General features: G+C 41.3%; 1 protein-coding gene across 1 annotated transcript; it reads right to left on the minus strand.

Annotated features, from left to right (window-relative positions):
• Nucleotides 1-10,059: 10,059 nt before the first annotated feature.
• Nucleotides 10,060-11,984, minus strand: LOC147302910 (uncharacterized). The gene has a single exon (XM_086284491.1). The coding sequence runs from the start codon at nt 11,920-11,922 to the stop codon at nt 10,855-10,857; it is 1,068 nt and encodes a 355-aa protein (XP_086140617.1). The 5' UTR covers nt 11,923-11,984; the 3' UTR covers nt 10,060-10,854.
• Between the last annotated feature and the right edge of the window lie 6,925 nt (nt 11,985-18,909).

The following is an 18,909-nucleotide window of genomic DNA, read 5'->3' on the forward strand; positions in this document are numbered from 1 at the left end:
ATTTCACCTTTATATCAGCTCTATAAGCCAATTCTCAGGATACTGTTAGTGTAGGAAATGGAAAGACAACCAAGATATCTGTGAAACGTCTGCTTACATCTTGAATTCAGCTCCGGCGTATGTGGTAAGTTGTTAATGAGTGACTTTAATTTATTATTTGTTCACATGTGGCTATACACTCTACTGAGAATAAGCATACTGTCATGATATGAGTGGATCTTCAAAATAGACATCGAAATAGGTCATGGAGAAAATAAGTAGAAAAAGTAAAGATCTTATTAGGAATAATACTGTTTGGATAATTATAACCATCATAATCAACCAAATCATCTCAACATGTATTTGCTCAAAAATGTATTTATTACCACAAACACGTATTTAATTATCAACAAAAGCAAAATCAACAGTTTCTAGAACTCCAACAGGGGCAGGACTTGGAGGCACTGGGATTTCAGGAGGCAGCAGAATGGTACACTGGTCAGTGTCATTATTATTGACCTGTGATGGTGGATGGCCTTGGAGGGAGCTGAGAGGTAACTCAGACCTCTTGTCTTCAGGACACGTAAAGCAAACATACTCCTTCTCAGCAGCTGGAGACTTAGAGACATCCCAACTCATCAGCCTCATGCGTTTGGGCATCAAATGTTCCTCTTCATCATTAACAGAAAAAGCAGTAGAATACCTGCGCTTTCTGCAGAGACCTACCTCTGCAGTGGGTGGAGGTCTCGGAGGCAGAGGAACATCGCTAGGACACATGAAAAATGTCACTTCATCATCCAGGGATGCATGATCATTTTTCAAATCTGGATTAATGATCTTGTCAGTGTACTTTGCATGGAAGCTGGCATCAGCAGGTGGAGGAACTGAAGAAACTGGTACATCAGAACTCATCAGCCTCATGCGTTTGGGCATCAAATGTTCCTCTTCATCATTAACAGAAAAAGCAGTAGAATATCTGCGCTTTCTGCCGAGACCTACCTCTGCAGTGGGTGGAGGCACTGGGATTTCAGGAGGCAGCAGAATGGTACACTGGTCAGTGTCATTATTATTGACCTGTGATGGTGGATGGCCTTGGAGGGAGCTGAGAGGTAACTCAGACCTCTTGTCTTCAGGACAAGTAAAGCAAACATACTCCTTCTCAGCAGCTGGAGACTTAGAGACATCCCAACTCATCAGCCTCATGCGTTTGGGCATCAAATGTTCCTCTTCATCATTAACAGAAAAAGCAGTAGAATATCTGCGCTTTCTGCAGAGACCTAACTCTGCAGTGGGTGGAGGTCTCGGAGGCAGAGGAACATCAGTAGGACACATGAAAAACGTCACGTCATCATCCAGGGATGAACGATCGTTTTTCAAATCTGGATGCATGATCTTGTCTGTGTCCTTCGACTGAAAGCTGGCATCAGCAGGTGGTGGACTTAGGAGCTCACATGCAGGTGCACTGATAGGTCGGAACATGAAAGCGGGAACTTCATTGTCCAGAGCACAACGGTCTGCACTGGATGAGCGTGGGAGCTTCTCCTTTGCCTGTGGAGGAGGCAGACTTTGACTTTGTGTTGCAGAGGAACATTTAAGTCATCTGACGTTTTGCTCTGTTACATATTATTATTGTTGTTGTTGGATTTTTCTTTAAAAATTCACACGATTTAATGTTTAGAAACAGACACAGTGAAGGGTAACTTACCACAGCTCGAGCCATTTTAGGCGTCTGTCAAGGCAAAGACGCAGGATTTGGTTTCTCTGTGTAAGATTACAGGACAGTTGTCAGTTTCATTTTCAAGTCAGTTGGATAAATTCATATCAAACTTCTCAAACTGTATCATTAAAGCATTGTTTAGGTGGACAAATATGAAAGATATGAAGATAAAAACAGTAACAGCTGGCAATCAAGGGAAAACAACCTTACGAAAAAGGTCTTAATCATTATTGTTTAAAAGTAAATCTTTCAGTCCTTACTTCAGTGATTGTTTGAAGTCTCTGTGCTTGTTGTCAGTCGCAGATTTGTGTAAAATATTTGCAGTTTGTGAATAAAGTTTGCAGGAGCTCCAAAGTTTGTCTGTTCAATACCAAAGTAATGAGGAGACTGAGTGCAGGTTTGGAATCCTCAGTGACAGAAGAATGCAGCAATGTTTGAATTTGAATTTGTTATTGTTTTATTAACAACAACTACCAGGATCATACCATAGCAACACAGTGATGCCCAATCAAATGTCAGGTACAAGGGATAGCCCACATACACATCCAACAGCACAGTAAAGCAATGGGCACCAATGCCACCAGTCAGGCCTTAAAAATACTGAGTTATATAACAGCACACTGACAGTGTCTCATCCAAAAATATAAAATGTATAAATACAGTTAATATCATTTTCATTTAAATTTTATTTAATTCTCTTCATATAGTGCCAAACAGATGTCTCAAGTCGTCACTGTTACAACATAGATAAACATGAACATGAAATCCATTATTTAATTCTCTTCCATTCACTCCAGTTCAATTCAATAGCTATATAGATGGATAGACAGATACTGTATTATATACTATATTGATTCCAAATGGAGAATTAATGTGTTATATCACCAGGATAATGAATTCAAGTAGTACAATCTCCAATAAACAGACAACACAGTTCAAGTTCAAAGTGCAATATGTGCAGGATCCAGGCTTTATATTGTAAGATGCAAAATGTTTATATATACATAATATTGTTGAAAAACTAAAGAAAGTTAAAAATCTAAATAAGTTTATTGTCACTGTGGCTGATGTGATTGCAATATGAACCCGGAAGCAGACAAGGGAGAGATGGAACTGAATCTTAACAAAAAAACAAACCATTTATTAGGTTGAAAAACACGAACACAAAACAAGGCCCAGCAAACAGGGGCGGAAACTAAAACTAAAACCTATACTGGGAATAACTCAGTATGACTATGACAACTATGACAAGAAAAACATGAACATGAATCCGAGGAGGTGCATGCGAGAAACTCTGATGAAAAAACATGAACATGAACATGGACCTAAACAGAATCAGGAGATAACCTGAAACCCGGAATAACGTGAACGGAGGAAAACGCACCAACACTGCCCAGAGGAAGACAGCGGACTTAAATACACAGAAGAGAAAGGAGGGAAGTGGAAACACAGCTGACACAAATGAACCTGACACCACAGGGGAAGCAAAATGAAACACACTGAACATGGAAACACAACCCTTTCATAATAAAAGACGAAACAAGGAGAGACGTGGACGTGTGATGGGCTGAGTTGCCAAATGGCTGGTAGGCTTTTAGCTAGGCTTTAGCTTCAGCCAAGTGGAAGCTAAATTGGCTAGTCATTCATATGTAAATTAGGTTGTTACCTGAGAATTCTGGAGGGGAGTGGGGGTGTGTGAATGATTGCTGATTTCTAACTGCCAACTGCCTCTTTGTTTGTCTGGGGGGGAGCTGCTAAAAGCGGTGAACTTCCTTTTGTGTTCGTCTTGATGCATTCTCAATCATCCAGGAAATTAAATCTCCAAAAGTCACCAACTTGGAGTGGTTAGTTTCCTGAGCCACAAGGAAACTTGTGTTTCAGTTTGCCATCTTAGGGAGAAGGAGGATCATCATAGCTTTGGTGGTTGTATAAATTAATAATTTGTTTTAATTAAAAAACTTTCCCTCTGTCATTTCCTGAGTGTTTCAAAATAAAAGTCCTCTCTTTCATGTTTTGAATGTGAGGCTCTTCCTGTGATGCCTTCAAATCTGTTTCAGTCTGCAGATTTTTACATTTCAGACCCAAAGTGACTCAAACATTTACTTAAAAGAGGTTTTTGTTCGTCTGGGTTTTCCTGCTCAGCAGCTCTAAACAGGCAAAAGCAGAAACACACAAACAGAAAGAAACAGGAAAATATGTGTTTCTGTGAACAATGCAGCAGCAAAATGAAAGACCAGGATTTATTTTTAATGATTGACCAGTGTTGGGTAAGTTACTTTAAATTAGTAACTTAGTTACATTACTAGTTACTTCTATCAAAAGTAACTCAGTTACTTCAAGTTACTCGTTACTTTCAAAGTAACTAGTTACTAGGGAAAGTAACTTTGGTTTTACTCAGAATTCTCTTGTTAATGTGTTGCTTCCATAACTTTGCCAGTCTTCTAGCTTGCTTACCTGCCACAAGTGCACTGTGCCACCTACCAATAGAAAGGAAAAGATAATGTGCATATTTCCACGAGAGAAATCCCACGCCTGGACCGCCGTTGACCGCCACCATGATTCTAGCCTACGTCACAGCCTCATGTGCGCCTTTTACATCCAACACAAAAACTGCAGTCGTGGTGCTGTCGATTGTACTCAGAACTCGGAAATTCTGCCTTCTGAATAGGAAGATGGAGGTAACACCAGACTGCAGATGAGCTGCATACAGGGCTGGACTGGGACAAAAAAATCAGCCCGGGCATTTTGACTAGAGACCGGCCCACCATTATAGCAAAAATCCTAAAGCCTTTGAATGAAAACAAACGCTGTTGTGACAGTGATGCTCACTGTCTTGATGGTATATATGCATCAATCTATCAATCGTTTGTTGTAAGATTCAGATAATGATTTTTTAAAAGCGAGACATTTTAAATGAGAATAAGATAGAAAAGTATTTCCTTGTGCCCCCCTTTCCCTGTTAATGCCCTACCTGGCCCCCCTGGCAAAACTTTGCTAGACCCGCCCCTGCACAGTTACCAGCTGTCAGCTACCTAAAAAAGGATCCTGGTGTTATTTGTCTCTCAGAAACAGTTCATAACTTCCCTTCAACTCATTCATGTCACCTAAAAGGTAAACCTGTTTCTCCATCACAGCTCTGATGATTCAGTAAGGACATCTCCTGGTTTCATCTTCATGTTTCCCTCTCACCACATAACCAAACCGACATCATGACCAGCAGCTTTTTTGCAGCTGTGGCTCCAGCAAACATCAGCTGATACTAGAAATTAATATGAAATAAATTCTAACAACAGCTGATCAAGCTTAAACGTGCTGCTGTTGTTTAACGTGAACTCCGCTGGTTTCCTCTTTCTGTTGCAAAGTGGGCGATAAACAAACAAGAGAGACGATCAGCTGATCATTGATCAGTTTTCATGATTGAAGTAGAAACAGGAGAGGGAGGGGGAGAGAATGAGAGAAGAAGAGGCAGCTGTGCAGCAAAGACACAGAATAACTCCAGCTTTGTGCCTTTTTCATTGTAGCTGAATTACGGGACTAACTGTTCCTTTTCACCTCAATAAGAAATGCGTAATATTTTCTCTGAATACCAGATGAGACGGTTGGCAATTCTAATAACTTATGAACAAAATAAAGTTCAACATCATTAACTTCATAGCACCCACCCAGCTGTATAGAAACTCTGTCATGCTAGCTAGTATGCAGTACGGAAAAAGTCAGAATAACAAAAATAAACTCCACCTAAACTTGGTTTATATCTGACCCAGAGAGACTGCAGGTCATAACTTCTTACCTGAAGTTCAGTTCACACTTGGACCGGCGGCCGCCTCGGGTCTCTTTTCCTTCTGCGTCCCCCTTTCCCTCCTCCACCTGCTGGCTTCCACCACTTGCTAATGTTACTGAATCTGTGGAAGCTCCGCGATAGTCACCACACGAAGTAACGAGTAACGAGCCTATCTAAATCCCAGTAATGACTAACGCGTTCCTGATTTTAGCATAATAACTAGTTACCGTGCTCGTTACCACAATAATAACGTAGTTACTGTAACACGTTACTTAATAACGCGTTAGTCCCAACACTGTGAATTTACAAAAACATTAAATGATCATGTTTATTTTCACATCAATGTTCCATCGGTCCTTCTTTTAGAATAAGTTTAGAAATGAAAAATACTAATAACACACCAGGAAAAAGCCAACAGCACGAGTCCTGAAAGGCTTAAAGATAAAATAAACGCACAAAGAATGAAACAAAAAGGCACAAAACCTCAAAACAAGAGTGAATTAAATCTGACCGACACACAAAGATGCTAAAAGCCCCAAACATGACCCTGCAGAGGTGAAGGTCACAGTCAGAATCAGCGCCAGAGAACCGCACAAGGACGGCCTCATTGGTCACGGCTGAGTTCATTATGTGATGGTAACAAGCTGATTATTACAGAACAGGAAACACACGTCTGCTCATCAAACACCAGCTGCTGCTGCTTTTATCAGTCTGACAACAAAACCTCACAAGAAAGAAGTTTTTGTGAGTTTGCAGCGTTCCTCTAAACTGAAAACTAAAACAGCCTGAAAATGGGAACACGCACCCACACTCGAGAGTCGGGCAACTTAAATGTGTTTGTCTTCATCTGTAGTTACGTTTCATTGGCTGGAAATGTGCTAACTGGAATCATTCATGAGTCCAGATGAACAAAAACAAGTGTTTACTGCTCCACGCTGCACGAATCTGAATCAAAATCACTCAGACGCGCCCACGTAGGCATTCCACTAAAACCATGTGACCACCTTCACCTTTAAACCTGTCGTGAATATAATTTTAGACTCTTCACTTTATTTTGAAAGAACAGATTTGCAGGAAGTGCGGCTGCTGCAGAAACTCTTCACTTTTCACTGGCTTTAATCTTGAAGGTTTCTCCAGATGTGGAACATTCATGCTAAACATTCAACATCTGACGACCGTCTCCGTGTAAAACACTGACAAACTCAAACTTTATACGGTAACTGACAGATTTATTCCTCCATTTTCAGGCATTTCACAATGAACTTGGATTAGTTTGATGATTTTATTCACGTCGGTGAATAAAACCAGCAAAGAGGCTGATTCCTGCAGAGGAGGAGGCAGAGTGGAGGAATCTGCAGGTTCTGTCTCTAACACACAACCAGAGCTTCAATCATAACGAGCACATAATAAAACCATGATCCCCCCTGATCGACTCTTTTAGCCTGTTTCCTCTGGATCGAACAGGATCTAACAAACCCCAGCTTCTGCTGGGACACTGGTCAGCATGGGAGGAAAAAGATGGCTGCCGTGTTGCCGTTTCCTGTCTTACACCAGCGTTATACTTCCTGTATCTGTGGGTCTGAGTTTTTAATCAGAGGATGAACTTAAAGCTTTCAGTCTGCTCTACAACCCACCACCTATCCACACGTCTGCTAAGTGGACTGGAAATCAGTAAAACTTCTACCAGACTTTAGTAAATATTGCATTAAGATGAGCAGACAGATTTTAATCTCAGCATCGTGCACACAGATTTTTCAGGACACTGGAAGAGTTCCTGCCGTGGATTTAGATGTTAGTGTTGTGTGGATGATCCCATTCTGTCATCTTTGTGTTACTAACACTGATGCTTTTACACTTTAGGACCCTCGAGACCTCTGCTGCTCAGCCGTCCTGATCGCTGCCTCCACTTTAACCAGAGGCTGTAACCTCTGATCATTTCACCTGCACCGGCAGTAAAACTCTTCTCCAGAACCAAACGTGCCATAAACCCATCACAGCTTCATCATCAGCTCAGTCTCAGCAACATGCAGACGACCGAGCAGCAGAAACTCTGCAGGGAACGTCTGAAGTCTGTTCTTCAGTTTTCCCAGCTCACTGTTTATTGAACATGAGACAGAAAAATAACTTCACCTTTAATGTGAAACTTTTATTGCCTGTGACATATTTGCAGGAAGTTTTCATGCTGTGATTTAGTGTCACAGCCATAAATATCACACAAGGTAAAAACTACAAGTCCCAGCATCCTCTGTGTTTAGGGAGGAGCAGTGAAACAATGTACATTTCAAATTCCTTTAATTTTAAATATGTTTATATTGTCTATCCTGTAAAATAGTCAGATGTCTATTCATATTAATGTACAGAATTCACCTGCTTGCTGCTACTACTGTACATTCACCCAATATATATATATATAATGTTCTTCCTCTACCCCCCCAATTTTTGCACATGTCGAGGAGCGTGTCAGGCTACATTTCACTGTGTGTTATACTTATATAACTATGCATGTGGCAAATAAAGAACCTTGAACCTTGAACCTTGAAAGTGAAAGTGTTGATCCTCCGTTCAGAGCAGCAGGAGGAGGAAGGTGGAGCTGAGGCAGGCGAGTGTTAACATGAATATGTTTCTTCTTATGACATAAAATAATTCCACACTGTTCGTGTCTGTGGGTGAAACGTGAGGCCGGTCGGCTCCTCTGAGCGCTGGTTTCCTGTAAGTAGAGAGGAAGTGAGTTTAGCTGAGAGAGCAGGAGGAGAGTGAGAGCTGTGCTGAGGCAGGTGAGTGTTAACACCGCTCTGACATTACTGTGTCTCTGTGGCGGGAACAACAGGCTCCGTCAGTGGAGGCAAAAATAATCAGACTTTGGTTTTTCAAAGGAAACTACTTTATGTTGGGAGAAGCCGCGCGCTCATTGGATAACGGCTTGTCAATCTCAAGTTATTAGCCAATGAGCGCGCAGGTTCACAGTAAGACCCGCCCTTATCACGATGTCTTTTAAAAACTAAAATGGCGACAGAAACTTTTTTTTTTTTTAATTAAACTTTATTTACAAACAACAGTATAACATACAAGGCACCATAATTAATCCGATTATGTTACATCCTTGGTTGAGCATCAGAGGCGGAGCCAGATATTTGAAACACCCGGGGCTTAGCCCAAAGAGTAGTATGCATGTGGGATTTTTTTTTTTGGGGGGGGGGGGGGGGGGGGGTAGAAATGACTGAAAGATTAATAGGCTCTGTTCAAAAAGGAATGACTTCATATAGGGTAAAATCTATATCACATGTGCAGGACACCTTAAACGAGTTTTTTAATTAAGCAGCAAGGCAGAACAAGGTCAGGGCTGTATCAAGACACGAGGACTAAACCCCAATTCAACCAGACCCAGAACTGATCCAGAATTAAAACAGGACTACAACAGTTCAAAATCAGGACTACTGAGGACTTAACCAAGACAGAACCACAATCAGAACTAGATGATAGCACTAAAAATCATCATAGACCTGCACTACACTTGTTTTTTAATTCTACCAAAGTCCACTATTTAGATTGAGAAAAGTTTATATAATTATTTAGCCTTGTTGTGCGAACAAGCCTGCAGAACTTAATAAATACAGAATTTGAAAAATAACAAACCTAAAAAGAAACACTAGGTACGAGATACATGAGGACCTATGATACGCTGATACTTTTGGTAAACGACCATGTGACTAACATGTGTGTCTCACCTGCTCTTGTTCATCTGTTCTGTCCTCGTTCTCCTCTCTCTCCCTCTTTGTGCTGACAATCATCAAATATACAGTTGAAACCAGATATTTACTCTTCAGATAAAAACACTTTTTTAATTGTAACATCAAATCAGACTAAATGTTTATTTTTTTAGATTGATAAATATAAAAACATATTTGTTAACTTTAAGAGTAAAGAGAGAAACTGTCTGTATTTCTTAATAGCAAATGGCACCAAATTGTATTCAGATTGAGCCACACTTATGGAGCTCCACAGTTCTTTTCCTGGTGTTTTGGTTGACATCTCTTGATGTTCCCATGTCACAGAAACAGGCTCTGTGTTTTGCCTTATATGCATCCACAGGTGTGTCACCAACTTACTCACATGGACTCTACTAACCTATCAGAAGCTTCTTCAGCTCAGAATGGAATCGTCTGGAGTTTTCTTATTAATTAACAATAAACTTAGTGTATATGTACTCCTTAATATGATGAAAGTGATAATAAATAGACAGCTCTGTCTCTCTTTATTCTGACATTTAACTAATTCAAAATATATTTCAATATTTATCTAAAACAAAAGTTTAATCTAAATTGATGTTGTACAGTAAAAATGTTTTATGTTTTCTCCCTAAAGTGTAAATATCTGGTTACAAATGTGAATATCCTGCTGTGTACTGAAATCCCTCTTGTTTTGCATAGAAATATACTGAACAACATACAAAGCATAATATATAAAATAACATTTACCTGAGTTTTTTCTTTGTGTTACGTTCTGGTCCCGGCAAGTAAATAAACGTAACAAATAGTTTGCCCCACTCACTTCCCACCCACGCACAAACCCCAACAACGACACCTTTTTTAAGTATTTAAGCAGCCATTTATTTTCATCAGCAGTGAGCAATGCCAAAACAATAAACAAAACTCCCTATAAAACAATCCCTAGTCTTCCCTACACCAAAATAAAAAGAAGCCAAAACAAAAGACAAGTCACTTACCTAACTATCTAACGAAAAACAGGAGAAAACTTGTTCAACAAAAGAAAACGGCTTCTCACGCCTACTAGGCTGCGACAGTGAAAGTTATACAGCAAAGGAACAAAAAAGTGACCGCCACTGGTTAACTTATTTACAATTATTTACATGGCAAGGCTAGAGGTACACGTGAATACTCCAGCCTGCACTACAATGACACAACACACAACTCTGTGACCGAGTCAACGGGGTTCCAAACAGCACTCCCAGGTGACTGTCATCCGGACGTTAAGTACTGGAGGTGGTCCATCAATTATCCAGTCGGAAGGTGTGTAGAGACTCCACCCAGATACCTAGCAGCCACGCCCAGGTGTCCACCTCCTAGGAGAGAAAAAAGGGAAAATACCGCCACCATCCTCCGGTGGGAGGCACAACACCAACAAACACATCACTGGGTCATAACAGTTTCCCCCACCCAAAAAAAATCAAACATCCAACCCCACACAAAGATGTTTGATTTACGACCTAGAGAGGGCATCAGCCATAACATTCTCTAAGCTCTTATATATCGGATCTCAATGTTGAAATCCTGTAGGAGTAAGGACCAACGCATGAGGCGCTGGTTGCTGTTTTAGAAATGTTCTAGAAAAGAAACAGACTGGGTGGTCAATGCCATTTTCATCCTCCTGCACGAGCACTGCACCCGCCCCCAAAACACTGGCGTCCACCTCTGAATCCTTGGCCCCTCAGGAACCGCCCAGGGACACCAAAAGTCTCCAGATTGCGCTTTCGCTCCTCTGCCCACGTCAGTCTGAGCCCATTATCAGATGAGATGTTGTCAAAGAAAAACTTTGCTTTGTCATAGTAGCACTTTGGACCAAAATGATCCTCCCCTGAACTCAGCTGCAACCCCTCCTTTTCCCTTCCCTCAGAATTCCCATCTTTTAGATTCAGCCCCTCCTGTAACTTCTTCTCAAGCGCCTCCTTAATGAATTGCGCGTTGGAGGAATCAAAATCAAAGTCTGTGTCAAATTTAAGGGTGGGAGATGGAGCATTAGCCACCATCAGCTGGCCTCTTCTGCGGTCCCTATGCCATCGAGGTCCTTGTCTTTTTCTAGCAGGTGGCCTGGTTTCAGCATTTTGCTGCTGACTGTCCTGAAAAGTGAATCTACTTGGGTCTGATTGCATGGTGGCTTCAGCGACCCTTGTGGTTTGAATATTTGTTCTTCTCGTCCCCTTGGGCTGCCTCCTATTCTGCTGCTGCTGTTGCTGGGATCCACTCGCACCTCTCCTCTGCCTAAATGTCTTTACACTGACGGTTTGAACAGCCTTTGATGTGGCACGATCGAAACCACTGTTATCTGTAAGTGGTATATCGACTACTTCTGGCGACGGAAAAACTGTGCCGCCAGCTAGATCGTTTCCCAAGATGATGTCAATACCTGCAACCGGTAACTGGGGTCGCACCCCAAGCTTAACCTCACCAGACAAAAACTGAGACGAAAGCTGCACCAAGTGTAAAGGAACCCGTATTACACACATCCTAACTCCCCAGGCTAACACATCCGCCCCACAACAGGATTGAGCTGAAAACGGTAAGACCCCCTCACGAATGAGCGACTGTTTCGCACCAGTGTCTCGCAAAATACTGACAGGAGTCCGCCGATCTTCTCCTATCAAGGAAACAAAGCCGTTTGACACAAACGGCTTAAACTCCTTATCTACTTTATCATTTTCGGGTGCCATCACCTCCCCCCAAGTAGGAGAGTTTGTCTGTAGAAGGTTTATTGGGGAAGGAGATGTACCCTCCCTGGTCGTTTCTTTTCTCTTCAGAGCAGGGCAAACCGCAATAAGGTGTCCCTGCTCATGGCAAAAAAAACACACGCGGTTCTCAATGGATGAGGGGATGGCACGGCGGGTGCCCCTTGGAGACCATCTGGGCGGGCTACTGGAAGACGGAAAACTGTGAGCAGGAACCGAAAACACCACTTTGTGTGTCAACACAAACTCATCAGCCCGTATAGCAGCAGCGGCGAGAGTCGTAACCTTCTGTTCGTTTAAGTAGGTTACCACAGTGTCTGGTAGTTGATTTTTAAACTCTTCTAACGTCACCAACTCACGCAGGTCTTCCAAGGTTTTTACTTCTGTAGCATGACACCACTTATCAAACAGAGTTTTCTTTTCTCTGGCAAACTCCACATAGGTCTGGTTGGCGGATTTTTTCCCATCCCTAAATCTCTGCCTGTAAGCCTCTGGCACAAGCTCGTAAGCGCGCAGGACAGCAGCCTTCATCGTATCATAGTCAAAACTGTCCTCCAGAGAAAGAGCGGTGCATACCTCTTGAGCTTTCCCCACCAATCTACATTGGAGTAAAAGAGACCACACATCCTTTGGCCAGTGCAGCGCACCTGCGATACGTTCAAACACTGTGAAATACGAATCCACCTCAGTTTCCCGAAACGCCGGCACCATTTTGATGTGTTTACTCACATCAAAGCCACCACCTGGCATCGGGGCCGGTGGCTGCGGAGATGGCGACTGCGGGGATGATGACTCCGGGGAGGGTACCTGCGGGGATGGTGGCTGCGGGGCTAACCGAGGTACAGGAGGACTGGCAGACACAGAGGCTCCCCTCTCTACCTCCAGAGCCCTGATCCTCAAGTGCATAGCGTCCACCTCCAACTGCTGTTTCTTTAGCTCCACCTCCTTAATGCGCAGCGTTACCCGCAGCTCCTCCACAGAAGGGCTAGGTGGAAAAGGGAGATTTTTCAGTGGGGCAGAAACACCAGCAACAGCCCCCAGCTCAACCCCCCCCGCAGGACCAAACAACCCCCTGTCCGTCAACTGGACACACAGGAGCTCCCTAAGCTCTTTCTTCTTCGCAGTCAACGGCACAATCACATCAAAGAATTCAGCAACAAGCAAGAGGTCAGCCTTTTTACACCTGTCCAACTTCTCCGCAGACGGGCTCAGAGTGAAGTCCTCCAACTTAAACTCCATCCTAACACACACACCCCCCCACACAAGAAAAAACCGCCAACCAAGAAAACAAGCCACAAAAAGAACACAAAAGAGACGAGCCCCCAATATGTTACGTTCTGGTCCCGGCAAGTAAATAAACGTAACAAATAGTTTGCCCCACTCACTTCCCACCCACGCACAAACCCCAACAACGACACCTTTTTTAAGTATTTAAGCAGCCATTTATTTTCATCAGCAGTGAGCAATGCCAAAACAATAAACAAAACTCCCTATAAAACAATCCCTAGTCTTCCCTACACCAAAATAAAAAGAAGCCAAAACAAAAGACAAGTCACTTACCTAACTATCTAACGAAAAACAGGAGAAAACTTGTTCAACAAAAGAAAACGGCTTCTCACGCCTACTAGGCTGCGACAGTGAAAGTTATACAGCAAAGGAACAAAAAAGTGACCGCCACTGGTTAACTTATTTACAATTATTTACATGGCAAGGCTAGAGGTACACGTGAATACTCCAGCCTGCACTACAATGACACAACACACAACTCTGTGACCGAGTCAACGGGGTTCCAAACAGCACTCCCAGGTGACTGTCATCCGGACGTTAAGTACTGGAGGTGGTCCATCAATTATCCAGTCGGAAGGTGTGTAGAGACTCCACCCAGATACCTAGCAGCCACGCCCAGGTGTCCACCTCCTAGGAGAGAAAAAAGGGAAAATACCGCCACCATCCTCCGGTGGGAGGCACAACACCAACAAACACATCACTGGGTCATAACATTTGAAAGTATGGAATGCCAGGACTGCCATAATGAATTAATTAAATACACCATTAAATAATTAATTAAATGTGGCAATAATTAATTAAAATTGGAATTAATTAATTAAATAAATAGTTATGATATATGTAATTAATTAATTATTGACACATTTAATTAATTATTTATGTATTTCACGTTTTAATTAATTATTGACACATTTAATTAATTAATTATTGACATATTTAATTAATTATTTATGTATTTCACATTTTAATTAATTATTGACACATTTAATTAATTATTGACACATTTAATTAATTATTTAATGATATATTTATTTATTTCATTTTGGCAGTCTTGGCGCCTGGCTCTCATCAGGAAATAATTTTATCTGTCAGCCTCACCCATCAAACTCAGGGGGCGGGGTTAACGCTGATCGAGTCAAAACCATTGCTTTGGCCTGGTGGCCATTGTTTCTAGCACACAACAACCGGCATGTGGAAGCTAACAGAACTGAGCTTTGAAAAACCCTGTTTGTGTGTCACCAAATACCGTTTTAATATTTTTTTAGCCGAGAATGTAGTGGTTTAATCTTCATGTGTCTGGTCGGTTTGTCAAGATACAGCCTCTTTGCAAAAGTGTTTCAATGATTTCGGAGATGTCGTCCCAGTCTCACGGCAAAGCGTGGGATAGACCCGCTCGCCTCGCAAGCAATCCCACCGACAAAGCGCAGGCCCCGGTACACAGCTGTAGTAACCCCCGCTGACTTCTTTTACTGAGGTTATATTTATCGGTGTTTTATTTCCTGATGTTCTTATGTGTCCTACGTGTTTCAGTCGCCAATTCTGAATTATAACTAACATTAAAAACATGTTTAAGGAGGAGAGAGAGCAAATAAATCTGTTTAACATCTGATCTTTGGGTTTTTGTTCAGTAATCAGCGTGACCTGTGTATAAACACATAAAAGAGATAACGTTGGTGTTTCCGTCATGTAGTAACTGCTGGCTTTAACTGTACAAAGGTTGTTCGACACTATGAAACACATACAGACTTCATGATGTTCGGCTAATATTTTTATTGTGAATATTAATCATGCTGACCTCGCTCTGTACACCACGCAGCGAGGTCAGCATATCCACGATATCCTCAGCTCCATGAGTTAACACAAAGTTTCCCAGCTGACTATCTAACTGCCAACTATTCCAGAGACGTGAAAATATACAGCATAAAGAAAAGTGTAAGAGACTCAGCAGCAGATTAGAATAACAGTTATACATTTAATAAATCACCAAATGAATCCAAGAAACGAGCAAACCTGTTCCGACAATTTGAATTTGTATTCCCTCAGCTGCAGACTCGCTGCTGTTTAAATGTTTGAAAAGGAAGATTAGATATAAAAAACGTCAAACATAGACTCAGTCTGCCTTCACATTTGATATGAGGCCAGCACGTATAGTGGCCTCAGCAGGCTATTACTGAAATACACGTGCTATATCTTAAACTATGATATAAACAGGGAGGTCCTATTAACATGTTTAGTTTTAAAGGACACCTTCCTGCCTTTAGTCTCATTCATGAGCAGTATTCGTTTTCTTCTAACATCCAGAAGTCTGCACAATGTGTTTCATAGTTTGTAACAAGCCTTTGACAGGTAAACATAACATGACCGAAAAAGCAAAAAAAAAGAAAAAAAAAAGAGAGAGAGTGTTGACATAAGAAGAGAAAATTCTCTCAATTATGGAGACAGGCAAATGGTTCATTTATGTTTGATGTGTGTTTATTCCTCCCTAAATATCGTCGGTGAAGTTCGCCATGCATGTCAGATTTTCCTGCGCATTTTTATACCTCTGCCAACAGAGAGAGAAAAAAAATCACATTCTAACAGACAGCTGGTGCTTAGAATACAGTTGAATAACTATTAAAAAACAGATGATATTTAGATGATAGTTCAGTCTAACACATGTGCCAGTGAACCATTAAACGTCTGTGAAACTATGCAGTTATGAAACGTAACTTTAACCTCAGCCAAACCGATTTGCTCAGTTGTAAATAAAACAGCGAAGTAAACGTGACCCGACAGACAGAACCTGAGTGAATGAAGTCCAGCGTTTAACCACTGAGAGCTAAAACTCAGCTGAGGTTTCAAAGCTGTGTGCTGGTGATTGGACATCAGCCGCTGATAAAGCTGGCTCGCCTATAAAGTGCTCTGTAAGGAAACAAGCTCCAGCAGCTCTGCGCTCGGGGAAAATACTATATTTACTTATCTTGTGCAGTTAAACTGTGACTATCACCAGGTAACGTAGGCGTGTTTCTTGAATTAGCAGCAGGTGTTAAACAGCTGACAGATGAGGAGGAGGATGCATGCAGGTAAACTGAGGGTCTGCTGAGCTGATCGCTGGTTTCGTGAGAAAAATGTCAGCTCGTTCTTTATGTTACAGAAGCACAGAGACACAAGACCAGGCGGAAAGAGACGATCGTTCGGTGAAAATGAGAATCTGCGAATGCAACATGTGGAACACGGAGAGTGGAATATGTAAACAAACCGGTTAATGTACCCCCTCGGTGCGCTCTGCATGCTAACTGTTAGCAGAGCTAGTGAAATCTCTGAAAACATCTGAGCACTTTTGCAAACATGTTCTATGTTGACAACCTGACCAGACATACGTCGCGACATTCGCGGCTAAAACACTGTTAAAAGTGTAGTTGGTGACAGAAAAACGGGGTATTTTAAAACTACACCACCACCATTGCTGCCTGTGATTTGATCTGCATTCTGGGATAACTGGCTGCCCCAAGTCTACACAAGCAATCGATTTTCTAGGATCGACCTGTTTTGACTTACTTTGCACGGCAACCAATCAAATGTTAGAGAAGCTGCATGGGCAGCGTTAACCCCGCCCCCTGAGTTTGATGGGTGAGGCTGACAGATAAAATTATTTCATGACGAGAGCCAGGCGCCAGGACTGCCAAAATGAAATAAATAAATATATCATTAAATAATTAATTAAATGTGTCAATAATTAATTAAATGTGTCAATAATTAATTAAATGTGTCAATAATTAATTAAAATGTGAAATACATAAATAATTAATTAAATGTGTCAATAATTAATTAATTAAATGTGTCAATAATTAATTAAAATGTGAAATACATAAATAATTAATTAAATGTGTCAATAATTAATTAATTAAATGTGTCAATAATTAATTAAAATGTGAAATACATAAATAATTAATTAAATGTGTCAATAATTAATTAATTACATGTGTCATAACTATTTATTTAATTAATTAATTCCAATTTTAATTAATTATTGACACATTTAATTAATTATTTAATGGTGTATTTAATTAATTCATTATGGCAGTCCTGGCGTTCCATATGAAAGAAGCCTCTAATGTCCATTCTTATATTTCAGTACATAACTGAAACCGATTTAGTCGGGGAGGGTAAGAACTGAAAATATGAAATAAACACACGTAAGCTAAGACTCTCTAAAAAAATAGCATTTGTTCGGCTTTTCATTTCGCCATTTGTTGATTCACTCGAAGAGCAAGTAACGTAATATTGGTCAAGTGATCAGTTTGATATCAATCTTTCGTGATGCACCGTCATATTTACATTATTTGTACAGTACGAATGATTTTCTTTGGTACCTGGTCAAACTTCAGCTCTCCTTAGTATGGCTGGCTCCGTTTCTCCAACAGCGCACTCACTGCTGGCAGCAGCTGCCCCGCCCCCTCGCTCAGTTGCTTAGTGCCTGAGCTCGGATCATACCAATATCAGGGGGGATTCACGCACAGTCGTAAATTCCCACAGTTTGCACTATGTGCTTCGAATATTGTGTGTACTTTTTGTTTTATACAGTTGTCAGCCAGGCATCTAACTATGAAAAATTACACTCCAAAAGACCCCGGGCTTCTGACAAAACAACCCGGGCTTAAGCCCAGTAAGCCACCCCCACGCTCCGCCCCTGTTGAGCATTATAGCAAAACAAACAAACAAACAAAACGACCAAAAAAAAAAAAAACAACAACAACAATAAGCACAAAGCAGTCATTGAAGGACTTGAACCAAAGGCAAAAAATAACGTGCAAAAAAAGGGCAGTCGTGATTATAAAATAGGGAGGGTTTTTTTTAACATAGATTAAACTCTTTAAATAAAACAACAAGTTTATGGGCTTTCTTGTTATTCACAAGTTTCAGCGATTTAGCCCAGAGTCTAAAGTCATTCAGCCATCTGTTTATACATGGTTTAGCTTTAAAGTATCTGCATTTGTGAAGAAAAAATTTTCCCATTAACAAAATCGTCCTAATCAACAGGTCAAAATCTGCATTCTCAGCAAGTATTCCAAATTTTATTACTGTCACTGTCAAATGTGGTAACTGAATTCTCCTGTCCAAAAATTTGTAGTAAGTCCATCTGTCCCTGGGGACTTGTTTAATGCCATTTTCATGACCACCAAATCCAGTTCCTCAATTTTAAACTCTGAATCCCACAGATCTTTGAAAGGCTTGTCAATACATGGGATGAGATTATGAATCTTATCAAAGAAACTATCAGAATCAGCTGCTGAATATTCTGAGGAGTACAATTTGGAATAAAAAGTGAAGACTTCCTTTTCAATCTTTCTGAAATCTTTACATTCAGTCCCATTTATCAACAAGCTTGAGATTAGATTTCTCTGCTGTCTACACTTTTCCAGCTTACTAAAATATGATGAGTTCTTTTCTAGTGATGGGTCGTTCGCGAACGAAATGGCTCTTAGAGCCGGCTCTTTGAAGTGAACGACGGGAGCCGGCTCCTTATTGGGAGCCGTGGGGTTTTTTTTTTCTTTCTCTTGCCCTCTCACTAACCTTTTTCGCTTAATGCCACACCTGAGCCTTGTGTTTGCGCTGAGCAGAGGGGGGAGGGAAGCAAACACAGCTGTGCGTTTGTGCCCCTCCCGCCTCTGCTCAGCGCTGGGCAGAGGGGGGAGGGGCGGTAGT

This window comes from Aulonocara sp. 'chitande type north' Nkhata Bay, linkage group LG23 (genome assembly GCF_057382095.1).
Source record: "Aulonocara sp. 'chitande type north' Nkhata Bay isolate Kocher_YH1m ecotype deep benthic linkage group LG23, A_spYH_male_GT1.1, whole genome shotgun sequence".
Taxonomy (NCBI): Eukaryota; Metazoa; Chordata; class Actinopteri; order Cichliformes; family Cichlidae; genus Aulonocara; species Aulonocara sp. 'chitande type north' Nkhata Bay.

Excerpts from the sequence above, each read along its gene's own strand:
- LOC147302910 (XM_086284491.1), bottom strand. The coding sequence starts at position 11,922 with ATGGCACCCGAAAATGATAAAGTAGATAAGGAGTTTAAGCCGTTTGTG.